At 49.4% G+C, this 22,581-nt stretch overlaps 2 protein-coding genes across 7 annotated transcripts in view; one reads left to right on the top strand and one right to left on the bottom strand.

Moving 5' to 3' along the window:
* Nucleotides 1-22,270, top strand: part of ANKH (ANKH inorganic pyrophosphate transport regulator) — a 137,275-nt gene extending 115,005 nt beyond the window's left edge. Inside the window, exons 9-12 of the mRNA XM_029217531.1 lie at nucleotides 18,825-18,954; nucleotides 20,745-20,868; nucleotides 21,491-21,590; nucleotides 22,034-22,270. Coding sequence (XP_029073364.1) covers nucleotides 18,825-18,954; nucleotides 20,745-20,868; nucleotides 21,491-21,590; nucleotides 22,034-22,147 — 468 coding nt within the window. The 3' untranslated portion in view covers nucleotides 22,148-22,270. The remainder of the gene's footprint in view (nucleotides 1-18,824; nucleotides 18,955-20,744; nucleotides 20,869-21,490; nucleotides 21,591-22,033) is intronic.
* OTULIN (OTU deubiquitinase with linear linkage specificity) overlaps nucleotides 13,252-22,581 on the bottom strand; it is a 54,462-nt gene continuing 45,132 nt past the window's right edge. For 4 of the 6 annotated variants that reach the window (XR_003792741.1, XR_003792744.1, XR_003792746.1 and 1 more), the window contains one exon: nucleotides 16,553-17,957. The gene's annotated coding sequence lies outside the window, so the exon portion shown is untranslated. Of the gene's footprint in view, nucleotides 13,294-16,552; nucleotides 17,958-22,581 lie in introns of those variants that run through there. The other 2 variants (XR_003792742.1, XR_003792743.1) reach the window with 2 other exon arrangements.

The raw sequence follows: 22,581 nt of genomic DNA, 5'->3' as shown, positions 1-22,581 counted from the left end.
ACTATTATTGTGTTACTGTCGATTTCCTCTTTTAGAGCTGTTAGCAGTTGCTTTATGTATTGTGGTGCTCCTATGTTGGGTGCATATATATTTATAATTGTCATATTCTTCTTGGATTAATCCCTTGATCATTATGTAGTGTCCTTCCTTGTCTCTTGTAACATTCTTTATTTTAAAGTCTATTTTATCTGATATGAGTAATGCTACTCCAGCTTTCTTTTGATTTCCATTTGCATGGAATATCTTTTTCCACCCCCTCCCTGTCAGTCTGTATGTGTCCCTAGGTTTGAAGTGGGTCTCTTGTAGACAGCATATATATGGGTCTTGTTTTTGTATCCATTCAGCAAGCCTGTGTCTTTTGGTTGGAGCATTTAATCCATTCACGTTTAAGGTAATTATCGATATGTATGCTCCTAGGACCATTTTCTTAGTTGTTTTGGGTTTGTTTTTGTAGGTCCTTTTCTTCTCTTGTGTTTCTCACTTAGAGAAGTTCCTTTAGCATTTGTTGTAGAACTGGTTTGGTGGTGCTGAGTTCTCTTAGCTTTTGCTTGTCTATAAAGCTTTTGATTTCACCATCAAATCTGAATGAGGTCCTTGCCAGAGAGTAATTTTGGTTGTAGGTTCTTCCCTTTCATCACTTTAAGTATATCATGCCACTCCCTTCTGGCTTCTAGAGTTTCTCCTGAGAAATCAGCTATTATCCTTATGGGAGTTCCCTTGTATGTTATTTGTCATTTTCACTTGCTGCTTTCAATAATTTTTCTTTGTCTTTAACTTTTGCCAATTTGATTACTATGTGTCTCAGCGTGTTTCTCCTTGGGTTTATCCTGTATGGGACTTGCTGGGCTTCCTGAACTTGGGTGGGTATTTCCTTTCCCATGTTAGGGAAGTTTTCGACTATAATCTCTTCAAATATTTTCTCGGGTCCTTTCTCTCTCTCTTCTGCTTCTGGGACCCCTATAACGCGAATGTTGTTGCGTTTAATGTTGTCACAGAGGTCTCTTAGGCTCCCTTCATTTCTTTTCATTCTTTTTCCTTTATTCTATTCCGCAGCAGTGAATTTCACCATTCTGTCTTCCAGGTCACTTATCCATTCTTCTGCCTCACTTATTCTGCTATTGATTCCTTCTAGTGTAGTTTTCATTTCATTCATTGTATTGTTCATCTCTGCTTGTTTGTTCTTTAATTCTTCTAGGTCTTTGTTAAACGTTTCTTGCATCTTCTCGAGCTTTGCCTCCATTCTTTTTCTGAGGTCCTGGATCATCTTCACTATTATTATTCTGAATTCTTTTTCTGGAAGGTTGCCTATCTCCACTTCATATAGTTGTTTTCCTGGCGTTTTATCTTTTCCCTTCATCTGGTTCGTAACCCTCTGCCTTTTCATCTTGTCTGTCTTTCTGTGAATGTGGTTTTTCTTCCACAGGCTGCAGGATTGTAGTTCTTCTTGCTTCTGCCGTCTGTCGTCTGGTGGATGAGGCTATCTAAGAGGCTTGTGGAAGTTGCCTGATGGGAGGGACTCGTGAAGAGTGATTCTTAACAGGCTGCTCCAGGGTGGGCTTCATGACCCCAGATTCGAATTATGCTGAGGTCATGGGACTGTGCCAGGGTCTCCAGGCTGTGTCCTACTGGCCTCCCTCAGCTTCAGCAAATGGAGGCTGCGTGGTGATGGCCCCAGTGGCAGCAGTGGCGGTGGTGCGTGTGTGTGTGTGGGTGTGTGTGTTTGTGTTGCCGTCATTTAAGGTAGAGAGAGAAGGGAGACTTGCCATTCAACCACAGTGCTTCACACAATAGGATGCAAGGGTATTTGAGGCCAGTGGCTGTTACTACTTAAGGATCTATTTCTTTTAAAAAAAGAATTAAAATAGGTGTTTACTCTGGATCCACCCTGAGCCTTGCCTTTTGATGTCAATGCGTGGTAAAAAGGGGAAGCGTGACTCTGCACTCGACCCCGAATCTTCTATTCTGATGATTATGGGGTGAATTATGTCCACCCCAAATTCCTATATTGACATTCTAGCCCCAGTGCCTCAGAATGAGGCCTTATTTGGAAATAGGGTTCTGATGAGGTCCTGGTGGGTGAGTCAGGTGGACGCCTTATCCAGTCTGACTGGTGCTCTTAGAGGAGGGGGGGTGTGGACACAGACACGCACACAGGGGGTTGGGGGGCGGCACGTGGAGACTGGAGTGATGCTGCCGGAAACCGGGAGGCCTGGAGCAGATTCTTCCCTGGCGCCTTCAGAGGGAGCATGGCCCTGCCCACACCTTGATTTTGTTGTCACTCCAGGACTCTGAGACAATAAATTGTTAGGCTGCCCGGTTTGTGGTACTTTGTTACAGCAGCCCTAGCAAACTCATACACTAATGTTTCTGAAAGAACAGAGTCCTCTTGTCATTTAAGGCCACATGGATTACTAATCAACTGATCTGCTTCCTTTTTAAATTCTCCACTTACTGTTTCCATAACACATTTGTATTCTTGTGTTTCCAGCTTCTCCAGGTGAGAATCTGAGTGTAGGGTTTGCTTAGAAATATTGTTCGTGCAGGTCAGCACTGTCCCCAAATTTATGTGCTTAACTATGTCCGTGCTGATGGGGCTTTTTTTTGAGGGGGGGGGGTGGTTGTTGGCATCATAGAAGTACCGGTGTTCTATTTAGGTTGTTTTGCGTTTTGGTTTTATTCTGCTTTCCATTAGTTGAACGGTCCAATGCACTTCACCCCAGCCCTGCAGAACCACCATCACGAGCACTGAAAAGCCGAAACATGTTCGCAATTTTCAAGGAACAAATTAAGTTGCTAGTATTTTATCCAGTTTTATTTATACCCCCAAATTGTCTCAAAACCTTGATCCCTTCTGCTGCTTCCTGCATCAACAGTAGTATCTGATTTGGCACAAAACCATAAAAACTACTTAGTTTCAGCGCCACCTGTCAGTACACAACTGTGTTCTATAAAGAACAGGTGCAGAGCCACCACCTGAAGGGGTTTGGGAACCAGGCAGAAGACAACCGTGTTCTCCCCCAGCTCCTGCAGAAGAGTCTTGATTGGCCCGTGGGTCCTGCACATTCCCCATGCTGCCTGCCAGACCCCAGCCTCACATCGAGGATGTGGTTCACAGGCTCCACTCCGAGGGTTTTCTGATGCAAAAGCAGATTTATCAGAGGGAGAAGGCAGTCAGGAATCATTCCACACAATATTCAAGATAACCCAGTGGGGATCAATTCATAGATTTCCAGGAACTGTATTTTATGACTCTGTGGCTTTTTTAAAAATCACTTTTATTCATCTCAGCTTAAAGACAGAAGCAGTAGGGGAGCGTTTTTCTTCTTATCCGGTGGGTACATTACAGTATGTAATGGTCAGATGTGTGGTCCAGACCCTCCCAACAATAATCACGATGAGACGTGTGGACAAAACGAGGCCGTGACATTCGTGGCCGCTCGGTTTTCTGATTTCAGCGTCTGCTCTCACTCCCAGGTGCTTTGGGCTCTGAACACAAGCAACTTCCTGGTGAACTTTGATATCCTGTTGATTTATGCTGATAAGACATGTAAGGAGTCAGCAAAGCCCATGTAAAATATCTTTAAACTTTTTTTGTAAATTATCTCAGGAAACACTGAATAGACGTAGTGAAATCAGCACGTGAGGACATAAAACGCCGTTAGGTGCGCTAAGTGATCATTTTGTGTTTAGTGAAGCCAGAGAACACTGGACCCAGAAACAAGAGAAAACAATCAAGGATGATTCTGGTTACACAGAGGTATTTCCCCCAAACATTAAGGTAACATAAATCAAACACTGGTACTTCTATTGGATGCTGTGATACCAACCACCCTCTACCCTCACCCCCTAAAAGCCCCATCAGCAAAGACATAATTAAGCACATAAATCCGGGGACAGTGCTGACCTGCATGAACAGTATTTCTGAGCAAACCCCACGTTCAGATTCTCACCTGGAGAAGCTGGAAATACAAGAACAGAGATGTCTTACGGAAACAGCAAGTGGAGAATTTAATACCTGCTTTACTTCTCCCAGCACTTAGGTGTCTTCTGCACCTGTAGGCAGACTAAGAGTGAACGGGGAAGAAACGTCAGTCTTAGCTAACTGATGCATGGCCTTTACTGAAAATGTTCTTTATGTTATCTTAAAGCGTTTTACTGCATTTCCAGCTCTGAGTGGGAGTGCCCACTTGTTCAGGCAGTGAAGGAAACACTATTGAGTTGTGCCGTGAGATTATTTCCAGAGTCTTTCTGAACCTTCTGAGCCCAGGGCCAGCCTCAAAGAACCACCATGTGACACTGAGAAAAAGCACGTGTGGCAAATAATAGTGCCCGGGAAACTTGCTCATCATTCATCAGGTACCAGCCAGTTTTCAAAGGCCCGCCTTTAATCCTCCCTCAGAGATGGCTCTTAACCAATGTGGCTCAAGGAATGAATCGGACCTTACCCGAACAAACAAAAACAAGAAGGTTTGGAGAGCCGGCCCCTGTGAACCAGAGATGGATTCAGATGCAGGGCTGGGCATGGTGCCAAGGGCCCTGGGCTCTCAGTGACACTTGCCTGCCCTCTTTGCGGATTTTGATTTAAAAGGGGCCGGTTGGGAAGGGTCAGAGAACCAAAGGAGAGGGAGTAGCTTAGGCTTGAATTCAGGGCCACATAACACAGTGTTCATGGATGTGGGCCCGGAGGCCCCAGGGCCTGGGTTCAAACCCTGACCCTACCACTCACCAGCTGGGTGGTCTCTGAAAACTATAAGCCTGGGCTTCCCCAGCTGCCATGTGGGCATGAGAAGAATACCCACCTTATAAGACTTTGCAAAGGGGTAATAGCTTAGCATATAGCGCCTGGCACGCTGGAAGCAAAGAATGCCGGCTCTCTCCTCCTTGGTCCCCAGACACGTGGGATTCCATGTAAGGAAAGGATGGCTGTATCTGTAAATAAGTGGCTACTGGTATTTTCGATGCCAGTGAATAATTTTATGATTTTTTCTAGTGATATCTATAATACCCTTCCAAATTTCTGTGGGATTTCTTTTCTTTTGGTGTTTAAAATAAATTCAGCTTCTTGATAGATTTATACATACCTTCTCTAGACAGACCTCACCCACACACAAGACACATATTGCACGTTTTTCCCCCCGAGAACTTGGGAAAGTTCTTTGGATGTCCCATCACCCCTTCCTGTTTAAAGCCTCCAGTCCCCAGTGCTGACAGTGTTCGTTCCAGCCTTTGTTCGTCTTGTTAATTCAGAAATGTCAGTTACCCACAAGCTTCAGTGAGCGCTGAAAGAGAGAAATTGATATGTTTAGTCCTCTGGCTTAGACATCTGATACATCAGTACACACCAACCAAATATTAGAAATGCCAGTGAGGAAAGATTTTTAAGCACGCTTGGATGCGTTGCCAAACTTGTCTAGAGCATGGGCGATGGAACACTTTCAGTGGGATGGGTGATGCCTAAGGTTTCTCTATTTACAGCACAGCTCCCCAGAGAGGGGGCACGTGCATATTTGTTCATGCAGTCATTCAACAAATGCTTGCGCCCCTGCTGCATACCAGGTCCCAGGGCTACCATGGTGAAACTAACACACAGAGTCTCTTTTCTTGGGGGGGGGGGGGTTCATAACCTCATGGAGAAGACAGGCAATTAACATACACTATGGTGTTGGACGGTGCGTTAGTTTCCTGTGGCTCCCGTAACAAATGACCACAAACCTGACGGCTTAAAACATCAGAAATGTATTCCCTCCTAGTTCTGGAGGCCAGAAGTCGAAATTCAGTTCACTGGGCTGAAATCGAGGTGCTAGCGGGGCATACTCTCTCCAGTGGCTTTAGAAAAGAATTCATTCCTTGCCTCTTCCAGCTGCTGGTGGCGGCCGGCATTCCTTGGCCGAATCACGCCAATCTCTGTCTTCACATCGCCTTCTCCTCTGTGTGCCTCCCTTTTCTATAATAAGGACATTTGTGACGGTTTTTAGGGCCCACCCAGATATTCCCAAGCAGTCTTATCTCAAGATCCTTAATTTAATCACCTCTGTCCACCGTATAAAGGAATGAATACTCGTTCTGGGCATTAGGAAGGGAATATCCCTCTGGGTGGCCGTAATGCAGCCTTCTGCAGGGAAACACAGCTGCTTGGCAGAAAAAAATGAAGTCAAAGGAAAGAGGAGGAGGGAGATGCTACTTTGGATTGAGGGGTCACATTTACAGTAAGCAGGATGTCCTCTGTGTGCTCGCGGCCGTGGAGGCAGGGACATCCCCCCCCAGCCCCCTGCCCCTAGCTGAGTGGTACCTCCATGCACTCGCCTGCACGACTTCAGCCATCCTTTGTGCTCAGTGTCTCCCTGTCCCCACTGCCAACTTCTCCCAAATCTCTCCTTCCTATCTACGTTTCAATATGCTTGTCTCCCAACTTTATATATAAAAAAAAAATCTAAAGAAAGCATGAAAATCATGTCTTTATCCAGCAGCCCCCCTACGTTTCTCCTCCCCTTCGCATCCAAGCTCCTTGAGAGAATTACGCAAAAGCACCTCAAGCCCACCCTTCCCGCTGCTGTTGGCCACATCTGTGCTCCCCACCTGTGCCATCTGCTGTTCCCACCGCAGCCCCCCGCCTCCTTCTTCAGGGGCGAAGGGCCCCACTTCCTTCCTAGATCGTTCCTGTGGGCTGCGTTCTTGTCACCACTCCCTGTTGTCTCCCTAGAGAGCCTGCCCCGGTCCCTGCGGGCTCACGCGGCAGCTCCCCCGGGCGCCGTCCGGGTCTCACCTGCCGTGTTCGATGCTGCCGTTGCGTGCATCCTTTGCTCATTTCCCGTGGCTTCTGCGACCCTCTCCCCGGCTGCTTTTCCCTCTTCCTTTCTGAGTGTTCCCACACAGGCTCCTTGGCGGAACGTCCCTCTTCCTCACTCTGAGTGAGCATCCCCCTCTGTCCATCTGCCCGCTAAGCCCTCTCTCTGCAGGTCGTGGCTTCAGGTGCCGTGTCTGGCTGATTCCCAGATCAGCGTCTTTGACTCCCATCTCCCTCCGGAGCTTCAGGCGCAAACATCTAACTGCCTCCTGCCCAGAGATGCACTCTGGTTTCCCACGGGCGCTGACAGCTCCTCCTGTCCCAAAGCGGACTCAATGGTCTGCTCGTGGCCCTGGGCTTTTTCTCCTCTCTGTTCCCTATTTCAGTGACTAGCAAGGACTCCTGCCTGCTTAGTGTTGCCGGAGACGGAAGCCTGGGCTCATCCCCAGCTCGGCTTTCTTCCTCACCCTGACATCCCCTCGGGGACAGAGCCAGGTCTTAGCCTTCCCCTAAATACCCCTCGGACCTCCCTCTCCTCCATTCCCCACATCGCATCCCTGTTTCTGCTTCTACAGCTCCCGCTCAACTGGGACCACAGCCCCCAGTGGGGGCTCTACACACTTCCCCTCCAAACCAGTCCTCATGGAGCGGCTGGTGTAGAGACCTTCCAGGGGCTCCTCTGTGCGACAGAAACCCAAACCCTAAACGAGCAGTACAAGGCGCATCTCAATGTCCTGCCCCCCGTTCTAGCCACGCAGAGCACTTGGAGCTGAGGGGCCGTTGTGTGTTCTCGCGGCCCAGGCCTCTGCTCACGTTGTCCCTTTGGCCTGAAACCCTCTCCCTGACTCTGTGTTCAGCGTGTGTTACTTGGACTGTCAGCCGGCTTCCCACCCCGAGGCCCCCGCTGTCCGCGTCATGCCCCAAGTCCCCCATCATGACTCAGTGCTCTGTAGCCAGCGGGTCTCCGTGAGTGCTGGCGTCATCTCTGCCGTGTTCGCCGTTGTAAATGCCCAGCATCCGGCACAGTGGCTGGCCCAGGACAGGGGCCCAGTAATTATTTTCTGAATGAATTCATGTCTGAAGCCCATTGTCGTAATAACAAACTGATCGCTGCGGGAATCAGTAGGTCACTGTAGAATCAAAACTGTAGAAGTAACTAAGATCCGACTCCCTGAGAGGCGGGAAGGAGGCTGTGAAGACGGACTGCAGTATCCACAGACGAAGGGATGGTGAGGCGTCGTCCTCATCTCTGCCCTTAGTGTCCGTCTAATCCCTCTTCCATGTGGCAGCCCTTCAAACAGCCAAAGCCTGTTTCCAGACCTTTTTAACAGGCTTGGCTTCCAGACCCTGCGGGGTTTTCGTTGTGCTCCTTGAAATTGTTCCAGCTTGTGAGTGTCCTCTGAGAATGTGGAACACAAACGCCAAATCAGGTCTGACCTCGGCTAATGGACTAGAATTATCCAGTTTCGACTTTATAGTTTTTATTAATGCAGCCTAAGCCTACATGGGCTTTTTCATTTAGCCACATGGCACTGTTAGCCAACAGTGAGACCCCGTTGGCCGTATTCTCATGATAGTCGGGGGCTGGCCCCTTCTCGAATCCATCTTCAGGGGATTTGTCAACCTCGAGGTTCCTGGTATCTCCCCACTTCTTTGCTTTCTCAGCCACGCTGACGAGTGTTTTCACTTCAGATGATGTTAGTGATCTGGGACTTGCACAGGCAAAATGCTTCACTCCCTCTTATCGGTTTCGATCTTCAAATTCCTTTTAACTATGTTTGCTCATTTATTTTAAGATGACCCTCCTTCGTGGAAAAGGCAGACTCAAAGGAGGGGCTTGGAATGTACCCTCGGCCCCTACCAGTTCTTTCCTCTTCCTCTTCTTACCTCGAGTATAGTTCTGTAGAGCCCTTTCTCTGGATCTCAGCATCTGCACCCATTCAGGGTAATCTGGGCTTTTGCCTTCCTGTCCTTATTTATCCACGAGTTGGTGAGCCCTTGAAGGTGGTAGTTCTTAGACTTTATCTAGGCTTACCTCCCGGGAACTGGGGAAGAGAGAGCCTGTGAGCCAGCAAATGAAGGCAGGGGGATGGCCGGTACCCCCTTCCCCAGCTGCCGTGTTCCCTCCCCCCGAGAGCAGCCTGGGGACCACCTGACGTCTTCAGGTGCCTTCTGTTCTCTTTTCTGCTTGTTGCAGGGGTTGGGGGAGAAATCTTCTCTTTTGAGAGGTTTCCAGCTCCTTTCAGAATCTCTGGTGTTATCAGATCTTACTTGCCTCTTTCCCGTAAATTTTGAAATCTCTTTTCTTTACTTCATTTTTTAAATTTCCCTGGTCATTGTGAGCTTAACAAGAACGTGGTCACCCTCTCCCACGTGAGTGGCCATCTCCTCCTTGATGGTCACAGTTCCGTCCAGTGAGGCTGTTCTTTGTCTTGGTCCCCAGCTTCCTGAGCTAATCCTTGTCTGGGGGGCTAGCTTGCAGGTTGCTGGAGAGGGACGGGGTGAGTGTGTGCTCTCCAGAAGCCAGGCACGGAATTGCAACACCCCTGGGTACGTGTTCCATCTTGCCAAAGCCAGCGCGAAAATACGTGTCATCCAAGGGGTGGAGGCCACCTTAAAATTTAAGGTGATGATGTTTCGTACTTAAAACATTTTAGTCCTAAAGCTTCAGAACTTCAGGGCCTCACAGGGGCCCTCCCAGAGGGAAAGAAAGCAAAAAGCTTTCCATCAGAGAAAGAAGCAGTCGAAAAAATCTGCACCATCAGCTTCTTTCTCTGTGACACACGAAATAATCCCTTTCGGGGAGGTTCAGCTAATCTTAAAATACTTCTTCTGCGGCTCACACTAGGTATGTCCTCGGGAGGCACAAATCCCACAGATACAAACAGAGGAACTCCACTCTGCCCCTCCCCGCAGAACGGCCACCACCTCTGAAAAACAGCGAGGTCACTGACAGTGGCAGTATTTATAGCGCCCCTAATCCTGCCAGGTCAGCACTGGTCACCTGCTCCCCGCGAGGTCTGGGCAGCTTGGCTAAGGCACTGCCGGTAGAAAACACCAGAAAACGCCCTGCGCGCAGGTCACAGGCCTGGAGTCTCGTCCAGTCTTGCCTGTCACAGCCTCAGTTTCCCCCCAGTTAGAGGACTTTTTCATCATTTAAGGATCAGTTTTGCATCTTGCAGTTCAGGATGAGCTCCCCTACTTGCATTTCCGTATATGACGGACAATCTCGAGTGCTCTGGTCGGCGCACTGATTCTCCTCTGTTGCTGCTTCATGGGATAGCATATGTCAGCGTCCAACATATGTCAACATCCAACAAGCACATCAAGAATCCCTTTTTCTTCGTTGCGTCCCACCAGTCAGAGCTGCATCTCAGTAAAGCGTTGAGCCCTGAGCCCTTCAGTCGTGTGCTGGACAGCGGCAAAATCTGAGCTGAGAAATAGCGAAACCCACCATCCCACAGGACCTCAGCCTGTGCTCAGAGTTAAAAGCTCAGCTCAGGAGGGTGACCCAGTCTCACTTCCTGTGGCTAAACTGACCCACGAGCTGTCCCTCAGCCGTCAGGGTGGCGGACACCACCGGGCTTTCGCTGAGCGCGGTACCACGCTGGCCCTGTGTCTCCCACAAGGACGGCCTGCTTGAGGCTTTGTTTCTGCTGGGCTGCCCTACCCCCGTGCCCCGAGACTGCCTTCTCATTGTTCACATTATCCGGGAGAAGAAAAGGACCTCTTGTGCGTGGGGGAAGGACGAAAAGGACCAAGGATGCTGAATTTAAGACTTTCTCAAATCTACAACATATGATGACTTAAAACGCAAATGCTGGATGACTGAAGCTTTGGGGAGAAGTGGGAAGGGGGGCAGAGGCTCAGTGGGAAGGAACTAACTCTTATCAATTATTTACTATATGCCAAGAGCCTTCCATAGGCTATGTCATTTAATCCTTACCCCAGTCCCAGGGTCGTGGCTTTGTTTTGGGTCCTCTATTGAGGACAGCAGGACCCAGAGGGGCTGTGTGACTTTCCCCAGGTCAGCCCATTTGTAAAGGGTAGGGCCAGGATTTCAACCCCGGCCTTGGGGACTCAGAAGCCTTGCTCCCCCCATGTCTCTGGGATGTCTAAAGGCGCCCAACTGGCCCAATGGTTCACGGTACACAGACACCGTGAGGGACGCCAAATGAGAAAGTCTTAAATTCAGCATCCTTGGTCCTTTTCGTCCTTCCCCCACGCACAAGAGGTCCTTTTCTTCTCCCGGATAATGTGAACAATGAGAAGGCAGTCTCGGGGCACGGGGGTAGGGCAGCCCAGCAGAAACAAAGCCTCAAACAGGCCGTCCTTGTGGGAGACACAGGGCCAGCGTGGTACCGCACTCAGCGAAAGCCCGGTGGTGTCCGCCACCCTGACGGCTGAGGGACAGCTCGTGGGTCAGTTTAGCCACAGGAAGTGAGACTGGGTCACCCTCCTGAGCTGAGCTTTTAACTCTGAGCACAGGCTGAGGTCCTGTGGGATGGTGGGTTTCGCTATTTCTCAGCTCAGATTTTGCCGCTGTCCAGCACACGACTGAAGGGCTCAGGGCTCAACGCTTTACTGAGATGCAGCTCTGACTGGTGGGACGCAACGAAGAAAAAGGGATTCTTGATGTGCTTGTTGGATGTTGACATATGTTGGACGCTGACATATGCTATCCCATGAAGCAGCAACAGAGGAGAATCAGTGCGCCGACCAGAGCACTCGAGATTGTCCGTCATATACGGAAATGCAAGTAGGGGAGCTCATCCTGAACTGCAAGATGCAAAACTGATCCTTAAATGATGAAAAAGTCCTCTAACTGGGGGGAAACTGAGGCTGTGACAGGCAAGACTGGACGAGACTCCAGGCCTGTGACCTGCGCGCAGGGCGTTTTCTGGTGTTTTCTACCGGCAGTGCCTTAGCCAAGCTGCCCAGACCTCGCGGGGAGCAGGTGACCAGTGCTGACCTGGCAGGATTAGGGGCGCTATAAATACTGCCACTGTCAGTGACCTCGCTGTTTTTCAGAGGTGGTGGCCGTTCTGCGGGGAGGGGCAGAGTGGAGTTCCTCTGTTTGTATCTGTGGGATTTGTGCCTCCCGAGGACATACCTAGTGTGAGCCGCAGAAGAAGTATTTTAAGATTAGCTGAACCTCCCCGAAAGGGATTATTTCGTGTGTCACAGAGAAAGAAGCTGATGGTGCAGATTTTTTCGACTGCTTCTTTCTCTGATGGAAAGCTTTTTGCTTTCTTTCCCTCTGGGAGGGCCCCTGTGAGGCCCTGAAGTTCTGAAGCTTTAGGACTAAAATGTTTTAAGTACGAAACATCATCACCTTAAATTTTAAGGTGGCCTCCACCCCTTGGATGACACGTATTTTCGCGCTGGCTTTGGCAAGATGGAACACGTACCCAGGGGTGTTGCAATTCCGTGATCGAGGACCTCGGAAAAAGAATGGAGGCAAAGATCGAGAAGATGCAAGAAATGTTTAACAAAGACCTAGAATAATTAAAGAACAAACAAACAGAGATGAACAGTACAATAACTGAAATGAAATCTACACTAGAAGGAATCAATAGCAGAATAACTGAGGCAGAAGAACGAATAAGTGACCTGGAAGACAGAATGGTGGAATTCACTGCTGTGGAACAGAATAAAGAAAAAAGAATGAAAAGAAATGAAGACAGCCTAAGAGACCTCTGGGACAACATTAAACGCAACAGCATTCACATTATAGGGGTCCCAGAAGAAGAGAGAGAGAAAGGACCTGAGAAAATATTCGAAGAGATTATAGTCGAAAACTTCCCTAACATGGGAAAGGAAGTAGCTACCCAAGTCCAGGAAGCTCAGAGAGTCCCAGGCAGGATAAACCCAAGGAGAAACATGCCGAGACACATAGTAATCAGATTGACAAAAATTAAAGACAAAGAAAATTTATTAAAAAGCAACAAGGGAAAAACGACAAATAACATACAAGGGAACACCGATAAGGTTAACAGCTGATTTCTCAGCAGAAACTCTACAAGCCAGAAGGGAGTGGCACGATATTTTTAAAGTGATGAAAGGGAAGAACCTACAACCAAGATTACTCTACCTGGCAAGTGTCTCATTCAGATTTGACAGAGAAATCAAAAGCTTTACAGACAGGCAAAAGCTAAGAGAATTCAGCACCACCAAACCAGCTCTACAACAAATGCTAAAGGAACTTCTCTAAGTGGGAAACACAAGAGAAGAAACGGATCTACAAAACAAACCCAAAACAATTAAGAAAATGGTCATAGGAACATACATATCGATAATTACCTTAAACGTGAATTTATTGGGCTTCCCTGGTGGCGCAGTGGTTGAGAGTCCGCCTGCCAATGCAGGGGACACGGGTTCGTGCCCCGGTCCGGGAGGATCCCACATGCTGTGGAGTGGCTGGGCCCGTGAGCCATGGCTGCTCGGCCTGTGCGTCGGGAGCCTGTGCTCCGCAACGGGAGAGGCCACAACAGTGAGAGGCCCACGTACTGCAAAAACAAACAAACAAACAAAAAATGTGAATTTATTAAATGCTCCAACCAAAAGACACAGGCTTGCTGAATGGATACAAAAACAAGGCCCATATATATGCTGTCTACAAGAGACCCACTACAAACCTAGGGACACATACAGACTGAAAGGGAGGGGATGGAAAAAGATATTCCATGCAAATGGAAATCAAAAGAAAGCTGGAGTAGCATTACTCATATCAGATAAAATAGACTTTAAAATAAAGAATGTTACAAGAGACAAGGAAGGGCACTACATAATGATCAAGGGATCAATTCAAGAAGAAGATATAACAATTATAAATATATATGCACCCAACATAGGAGCACCTCAATACATAAGGCAAATGCTAACAGCTATAAAAGAGGAAATGGGCAGTAACACAATAATAGTGGGGACTTTAACCCCTCACACCAATGGACAGATCATCCAGACAGAAAACTGATAAGGAAACACAAGCTTTAAATGACACAATAGACCAGGTAGGTTTAATTGATATTTATAGGACGTTCCATCCCAAAACAGCAGATTACACTTTCTTCTCAAGTCCACACGGAACATTCTCCAGGATAGATCACATCTTGGGTCACAAATCAAGCCTCGGTAAATTTAAGAAAATTGAAATCATATCAAGCATCTTTTCCGACCACAACACTATGAGATTAGAAATCAATTACAGAGAAAAAAACGTAAAAAACACAAACACGTGGAGGCTAAACAATACGTTACTAAATAACCAAGAGATCACTGAAGAAATCAAAGAGGAAATCAAAAAATGCCTACAGACAAATGACAACGAAAACACAACGATCCAAAACCTATGGGATGCAGCAAAAGCAGTTCTAAGGGAAGTTTATAGCAATACAAGCCTACCTCAAGAAACAAGAAACATCTCAAATAAACAACCTAAACTTACACCTAAAGGAACTAGAGAAAGAAGAACAAACAAAAATTCATCTAGACTAGATAGGTAAATAATGCACTGGGTAAATAAGAATAGATGGAGAAATGTTATTAATAAATGTATTAAATAACATGATACTCTCATTTACCTAAACTTTAAAAAACAATGTAAATAGTTCAAGTAGATTCTGTTTTCATCAGTATCTACGGTAGGGGTTCAAATGGGGAGACCCCTAGAGGGATGCATGAGAATCTGAGATTGTAGAAACCACGCTTGTCTCTCCCAACCTGGAAACTGTGATCTGCTGCAGGTATAAGACCCACACCTCCATCCCCACAAAGATACACAGGGGAGCTCAGGTATCCTCCAGCTGCATTGGGGCAGATAAATGTTGTGAATGAATCAATGTGCATTCATCATCATGTACATTTGTAAATTTGTCTGTGATGGTAGATGGCAGTGATCCTGTCCTGAAAATTACTCTGGAATCATGCCCACAACACTGACATGCTGATCACGTGTTTGGGGGCTTAACCAGAGAGGCAGGGGTCCTGTTTGGGCCACTTGCTAGCTGTGTGGTCCTGAGCAGGTGAAGAAAACTTTATGTGCCTGGTCTCTTCATCTGTAAAGTGGGTAGTAATAGTACAGCTCTCATAGGAAAGTAAAGGTGAAATGATTTAGTATGTACAAAGCATTTCTTCCGGTTCCCGGCCCATAAGAAGTGCTACATAGTGTTTGCTATTTTAATATCCCCGTCATTGTTGTCATAGACATAGATGCCGAATCTTCCCAAGAAATGGATTAAAATGATGCAAGCAAACAAGTCACTGATTCTTAAAAAAAAAAGAAAGAAAGAAAAAGAAAAACAAATAAGTATCTCAAAATTCAAAGTAAAAATTTCATGGTCAGTGCCTGGACCTCAGAAAAAGAGTCACAGTCTGTCAAATAAAAGAGGAGTGGGTCATGGGTCTTCTTTTTTTTCTTTTTTTTTAACCTTTTGGTTTTAGAATTATTTTAGATTTACAGAAGCATTGTGAAGATAGCACGGACCCTTCACCCCACACTCCATCTTACTCCGCTGTGGTACATTTGTCACAAATAAGGAACCAAACCCAGTACGTTATTGTGAACTAAACTCCACAGTTCATTCAGATTTCATGAGCGTTTTCCTCATGTCCTTTCTCTGTTCTAGGATCCCATCCATGCCACCACGCTACAGTTAGTCATCTTGTCTCCTTAGCCTCCTCTGGTTTCTGAGAGTTTCTCAGACTCTGCTTGTCTTTGTGGCCTTGTCAGTTTCGAGGAATACCGGTGAGGCACTATGTAGAATGTCACTCAATTTGGGTTTGTCTGGGGTTTTTCTCATGGTTAGACTGGGCATATGGGCTTTCAGGAGGAAAACCACATAGTTAAAGGGCCGTTCTCATCACATCTCCTCAAGAGAACATGCTCTCAACATGACATCACTGATGATGTTACCTTGATCACCTGGCCCATTATGTTTGCCAGGTTTCTCCACCGTGAAGGTTGTTTTCCCCTTTTCCATCTTGTCCTTCTTTGGAAGGAAGTTACTGTGATCAGCCCACACTCCAGGAGTGGGGAGCTAGGCCTCCACCTCCCTAAGGGGGGAGTATTCTATTCTGTGCTGGAGATTTGCCCCTATCTGTTTATATATACCAGTATAGACTCATGGGTATTTGCTCTGTGCTGTGGCTCATAATTCAATACTACATCATTTTTTGTTGCTCAGATTCCTCCAGCTTTGCCAGTGGGAGCTCTCTCTTCTGGACTCCCGTGTCCTTCGATGTATCGTTCCAAGCTGATGGTCTTGTATAGTTCCCACCCTAGTCCTAGAGTGAGCCATTTCTCCAAGGACCCCTGGTTCCTTTTATTGGAGAATAAATAGAAGAACCAAGATCGGGGCATGGAGTGGGTGGTTGTGCTTCGCTGGCTGCTTCCTAATGAGATAATGTTGACAGCAAGCTCAGCAGCAGAAAACCCAACCCTGCAGCTACTCCCAGGAACAAATCATGTTCACTGTCAGTAGCTTATGAGGTTTGCGTTCTGGTGTGGAAAAGTCAACGTCATTAGGCTCTGCAAATATTTGAGGAAAACGGCATGTCCTGGTCAACTAGGAGGGCATGTTCTAAGTCAAGACTACTCTGGGTGAACTCCTCAGAAAGACACTTTTCCTGAAATATTCTTTGTTAGGTTAGCTTCTAGAGCGTCTTATTTTCCGCAACAGACTGGTTAAATCTCATCTGATCATGACGCTAGGGGTCAATATGTTTCCTGGAAAAATTTGATCTGCATATAGGGATTGCAGCTTTTAACCAACACCAAACCTACTTCTGAGTTGCATGTATTTCTTTCTGGGCAATGCTGGAAATAAGTCACTTTTTTTTAAAGAACGTGCTGGAAGGTAAGGAGCATTTTCATAGTGGAAGTATAGCAAAGGCAAAGGGGCAAATTCAGAGACTTCAGGGAGGAAAAGAAAGGAAGTGTCGATCCATGTGGCATTGCTTCCCTTTAAACCTGTGATTGCTGAAGCCCCGGACTAGACTGAGAGCATTCAGTTACACCGATCTAGAAAGACCCAATCTAGGCTGTAGATGCATGGGGCTGAAAACCCGAGAAGAAGTACCTCGGTGGCACGTGGCCTCGATAGGAGCCTGTAGGGTGTCTTTGGCACAGACAGATACCAGATGAACAACAGAGGGGCTTAGTGGTGTCAAGTTAAATCATACTGTCGACTTTTAGAAATGACATATCAAGCCTCCCTCCTGGGAAGCTCTATTAGAGATCCACCGAGCCTTACTGTTTTGCTTTCAAGGGACCAGAACTGCAGTCACCCGCCCTGGTTACTCGATATTTATGTCAGCGTCTCCGGTAATTTGGATGCACTTGCTATCTTGCGTCCTCAGGTTGGACGCCTCCAAAGGTTACTGACCTTCTCTTCCAGGGCAGTGGAGAGCCTCCAGGTGACCATTATCTGTGCAGAGAAGCCAGAGGGAGGACTGACCTTTGCCACCGGTGCCTGCTTGCACCTTCCTCTCTGACATGCAATTACACGCTCCTTTTTCCTCGGTTTGTTGTCATTTAAAAGGCACTTCACGGCGATTTCGCAAGGCACAGAGAGATTGCAACAGGAGGCATTATCTCACATTCAGATAATCACTGGCTACAAAATAAGTAAAGCCTGCCGATGGTTTTCCTGGAAGCTTAAGTTTTTTATTTTTTTTTTAGCAGAACGCAGCCTAGAGAGCTCCCTCCAGCCAGAGAGGAAACCCAGGAGAGCTTATCCTCCGTTAGTCCTGATGCACAATCAAGTCCAGAGTTGGGGCAATGCTCACTTATCTTAATTCTTTACAGCTTTACTGCTGTGGAAAATATTTGAAGGGAGGGATGATCAATCTACTTGTCAAGAAAATGAACCGTGTCCCAGTGCTGTGCTCAGTGTCGTTGTGAACGTATCATGAAATTGCCACTATTCCTGGGCCGTAGGTGTGAGTGACAGCTCACCATTTCAGGCTGGCAGCTTTGCAGTGAGAAAAGATGGCAGGGCTACTTGTCCAGGACACTAGGTAATACAGCCTCCGAGCTCCGAGTTGCTAGATCTTAGGAAGCATTTTTCCCTTCATGTCAGAGATGGGGTGTAAGTACGTGCATCAGGCAGTAGGGTTAAATGATGGTACATCTGTCATCTTTGAAAATCAAGTGGGATATTCTTCCCAGATGCTGAAAAATACAAGATAGAATAAAAGTTCCATTGCATTTATAAAAGTGAAACGTATTTATAACAGACCCTCCAAGGTATTTTTTTAACATATTTCAACATGACATAGTAAACAGGACCAGCCTAATTCCATGAAACTTAATTTACCCAAAGCCTAAAGGTCGTAATAGTCTAAAACTTCAGTGTTCTGTTTTTACACGAATGCAATTCGTTTTATAATGCATTCACTTTCATTTTAGAGAAGAATCACTTACATCTTAAGAAAGGGAGAGAAGTATCTTATGCAACTGGCATTTTTCTGACATTCTCTTCCAAAGTTATAGCGTTACATTTTTAAATTCAGCTTTTCAATCGGTTATACACACACAAAGCTTAAAAAGTCAGGCCTCTAAGAACTGGTCCCCGCAATAGCTTTCTCCCAACCTGCCCTCGCCTTTTCTCCTACTCCCAGATCCGGTTCAATGCAATTCTGCCTGCGTCCAGATGCTTTCAGGTCACTTTTTATTGTTTGGTTAAAATTAATGTAAAAATTACATGAATAGACATGCTCACCCTGAACTAACTGAGCTGTCCAGCAGCCTAGGTAAGCCTTCCACACTGGCCCGGCTACCCGCTCAGATGCCCGCCTGTCACATGGGCCCCGCTGCCAGGCTCCCTTTGGGGCAGGTGTGGCGAATGGGCCAGGGCCTGTGTTGTCAGGTGAGAACAGAGCAAGGCGGAGGCAGCTCGAGGACCCATGTGCCGGTCCCCCAATCGGGCAGGTTCACCCTCTCTCCTAGCTCCTCGGGGATCACGTGACACCTGCCTTCCCATCTCACTTACGTACACCTTTTTCTAACAACCTCGCTTCCCGCCTTTCTTCCCCGCAGCTCTGTTTTGTGATGTTCTGGACGCCCAACGTTTCGGAGAAAATTTTGATAGACATCATCGGCGTGGACTTCGCCTTCGCAGAACTCTGCGTCGTTCCCTTGCGAATCTTCTCCTTCTTCCCGGTTCCAGGTAAACAGAGAATGAAAGAAAAACACCTATTTCCCCTCATGCCCGATTCAGTCTTCTTTGTTGGCAAACATTTGCAGTCCTGTCCCCCCCCCAAAAAAAATTTTTTTAAGTTTTCAAATTTCACAGTGGATTAAAAAGATGCGAAGACAAGTATCCAGTCAGTTGAAGGTTTGAGAAACCAGTCGAACAGGTGTCGTTTGTTTCTTAAAGGACAGTGGTTGCAAACTCAGTCAAAAGAGCCCAAAGGGATAGCATGGGACGTTCCAGGGCCAGTAGAACAGTTCTGTGTCTTCACTGCGGTGAAGGCTACACAAATCTATACCTGTCTTGAGGCTCTAAAAGGACTGCTGGAGAAAAGAAGAATCCACAGTCAGAGCCGAGGCCGGAAATGGGCCGTGGAGCTAGTCGAAGCCAGGGCCGATGGCACACCTGCCACCCTGCGCCTGTTCCCAAGTCAGGCCACGAGCTGCCCCTGCTCTGAGATGCCAGGCATTCCTGGAGACTGTTGGGGTGCCCTCTGGTCCTTGGGGGTGGGGTGGGGGTCACCGGGGGAGCCAAGCTTTGGCGCCACCTGGAAGAGGCTGCACTTGGTGGAGATCAAGGCACGTGTCGTTGACTCCCCAGTCTGGACTTGAGCGGGCGCTGGAGGTCCCAGAGCTAGGACTGGGGTGGGACTCGCCTTTCGTCTTTCCTCGCCTGTCAGACCACGGGGCGTGCAGACAGCCGGCCCCACCTGTCTTCGCCACCTGCTGGGTTTGGGCCAATCAGGTTAGCATCCCGCCCGTGCGGCCTCACCCTCTCCCTTGGCCAAACACAAGTGAGTGTCTGTGTCTCATAAATTCAATGCTTCCACCTGGGGCGGGCAGAGCCCGGCGTCAGACCAGGAAGACTGCAGATTCTTCCTCGAGAGGTACCCTGGACACGAGCTTTCACCCCAGGAATGAGCACTTCCTCCCCCTCGATAGGCCTATGCCTGCTGCCGCCCACACGGGATGAAGGGCTAAGCCTCCCGCTTCCCCAAACCCCACCCGGTTTCAGATCAAACCTAAATGTCGCCCAGGGTGTCTGTGCCCCAAACCAACCCGTCAATACTTGACGCACTGTCCTTGGAGCCCCTCCTTGGAGCTGGGGCTGGTGCCCTGCCTGCCCTCCGGAAGCTCACAAGTCAGGGTGGGGAGACGGGGTACCGGGAACACGTTGTGAGGCCTTTATGAAAACGAGGGAGCCAGCTGAGGACCAGTGGTCAGGATGCTGGGGAGGAAACAGGGAAGGGATGCCTGTCCCTCTTCCTCACCCACGCCTCCCGCCTCTGCACCTCCCCCAGCCTGCGGGCTGGGAAACCCAGCTTCTGGTCCAGCTCCTCTCCTCCCAGAGTCAACCTGGATCACCATCAAGTTGCCGCTTCTCTCTGAGTTTTCTAGACCGGCGTGATCAGAGCTTGAGGCTGAGCGGGGGCGGGGGCGGGGGGCGGGGAGGGACCGGCAGCAGCCCCATGCCCCAGGGATGGCAGTCACGGCGGCGAAAGGGGCTGCCCACAACCCACTCTCTGGACACTAAGGCTGTGAAGCGAGGGAGCCGAGGTGGGCACGGGGCTCCCCCAGGCCCAGAGGCGGGGGGATCTGCAGCCCCGGCGGGAAGACGAGGTGACCAGTGCAGGGCAATGGCAGCAAGGCCTGGGTCCCACGCAGCCGCCCAGCGACCCTGGATGCGCTGCGGGGTCTCTGGGGGGTTAGGAGCAGCAGGACGGGAGAAGCGGGGCATTGCTGACGAGTCCTCGGCTCTCCCCTCAGTCACCGTGAGGGCCCATCTCACCGGGTGGCTGATGACCCTGAAGAAGACCTTCGTCCTGGCCCCCAGCTCTGTGCTGCGCATCATCGTGCTCATCACCAGCCTCGTGGTCCTGCCCTACCTGGGGTACGTGGTCGGGGGGACTCACACGCTCTGTCCAGAAGGTTACATCTGCTCTTTCCCGGGAAATCCCCAAGCACGTCTAGAGTTAGAAATGCCGGGGGATGCCTTGGTTCGCTGCCCAGGCCCAGGCGGGAGGCTGTCGAGATCCATTCTAGAAAAGTACTTTCGGGGTCAGGCCCGTACACAAACCGCATTGAGCATCTATCACGGCGTGGCAGGCACGGGAAGGTGAAAAACACAAGGGAGCAAGGGCGTCGCCCTGGTCCTCAGGGGCTCCCGGTCCCTTGGGGAAGGGGCATGGTCCGTCCCACGGCTTGGGAAACCTCACCGTGCAGAGAGGACGGGCGGGATGCTGTGTGCTCACAAGCGGGAGCCGTGCCTCTCCCCCAGGGGATGCTGAGCTGAGACCTGACGCAGGAGTGAGAGCTGCCTGGGCCCGGAGTTCCAGGCCCCTCCCCCCGCAGGTCGCCCGTTTACTAGCTGCAGCCCTAACCAGCAGATCTCGGACGCGATCGTCAGGTCCCCCTGTTGTCTACACCTCTCCTGGGTTTTGGCTGGGTTTTGACTCTCTTTGTGCCTCAGCGGGGCTTTAACAGACAAATGGCCTTTGTGTGCTCATCCCCAGGGTACACGGAGCCACCCTGGGCGTGGGCTCCCTCCTCGCGGGGTTTGTGGGAGAATCCACCATGGTCGCCATAGCAGCATGCTACGTCTATCGGAAACAGGTAAGAGACGGAGACAGAACCGCGCACCTGCCTGGCACTCCCCAGGTGTGGGAGACAGAGTCTGCACGGTCTGCGTATGGCCATGAAGGGGAGGGGAGGGGAGGGCACAGCCCCCCGCTGGCAGGGGCTGCAGGGAAGTGGCGTCCCTCGGGCAAAGGCAGGTCTCCATCAGCTGAGGGGCGGGCGGGGAGGTGGGAGACAGGATCCGCCCACCCCTCACCCGCGCCCCGAATGCTTAACGCAAGAGCCAGGCACACAGTCCACTCCCGAGCAACCCCACTGTAAGCAACATGCTGGCCTAAGATGCAGCCTCGGCGAGGTCGCCCCAGCCGTTAACGAGGTCCCAGTCCGCGGCGAGGGGTGCCCGTGGCCTCCCCCTGCTCTTGGCTCTGCTGCGCTGCGTCCCTGCCCCGCCCCGCGCTGATGAGCCTGCTTTGGTCTAGAAAAAGAAGATGGAAAGCGAGTCGGCCGCCGACGGGGAGGACTCGGCGATGACGGACGTACCTCCAGCAGAGGAGGGCACGGACGCCGTGGAGATGCAGGAGGGGCGCGAATGAGGCGCGGGCGCCCGGGCGCTGCAGGGACGGCCGAGATGACACTTCAGCGTCATCCGCTCTCCCGTCGTGTTTTGTTCCGCTTTCGTCTTTGGTTTTCGCTTGGGTAATGAAAGAGGCCTTGATCTTACGGTTTCACGGCCACTCTGGCATACTGGGTATGCCCACGCGGATGTGAGGACCTGCAGAACGGTCTCGCCGTTGCTTCGTGGAAACAAACCAAACGACTGACTTCATGCCCCCGCTCCGTGAGAACCCCGAAGACATAGCTGCCTCGTAGCCCACGTTGCCTCCCCACCCCCTCGGACAGTCTCCCCTTGGAACCAAAGGACCGCGGCTGTGCCGTCCATCGCCCCTCAGACACCACCGCCCGGCGGGCCACAGACTGACCCTGTCCCCTTGCATCGCTCTTGAGAACCAATAGGTGACAACTCGGC

This window comes from Monodon monoceros, unplaced genomic scaffold, assembly GCF_005190385.1.
Source record: "Monodon monoceros isolate NGI ecotype Baffin Bay Population unplaced genomic scaffold, NGI_Narwhal_1 Super_Scaffold_12, whole genome shotgun sequence".
NCBI lineage: Eukaryota > Metazoa > Chordata > Mammalia > Artiodactyla > Monodontidae > Monodon > Monodon monoceros.
This window is presented reverse-complemented; position numbering and strand designations above follow the sequence as displayed.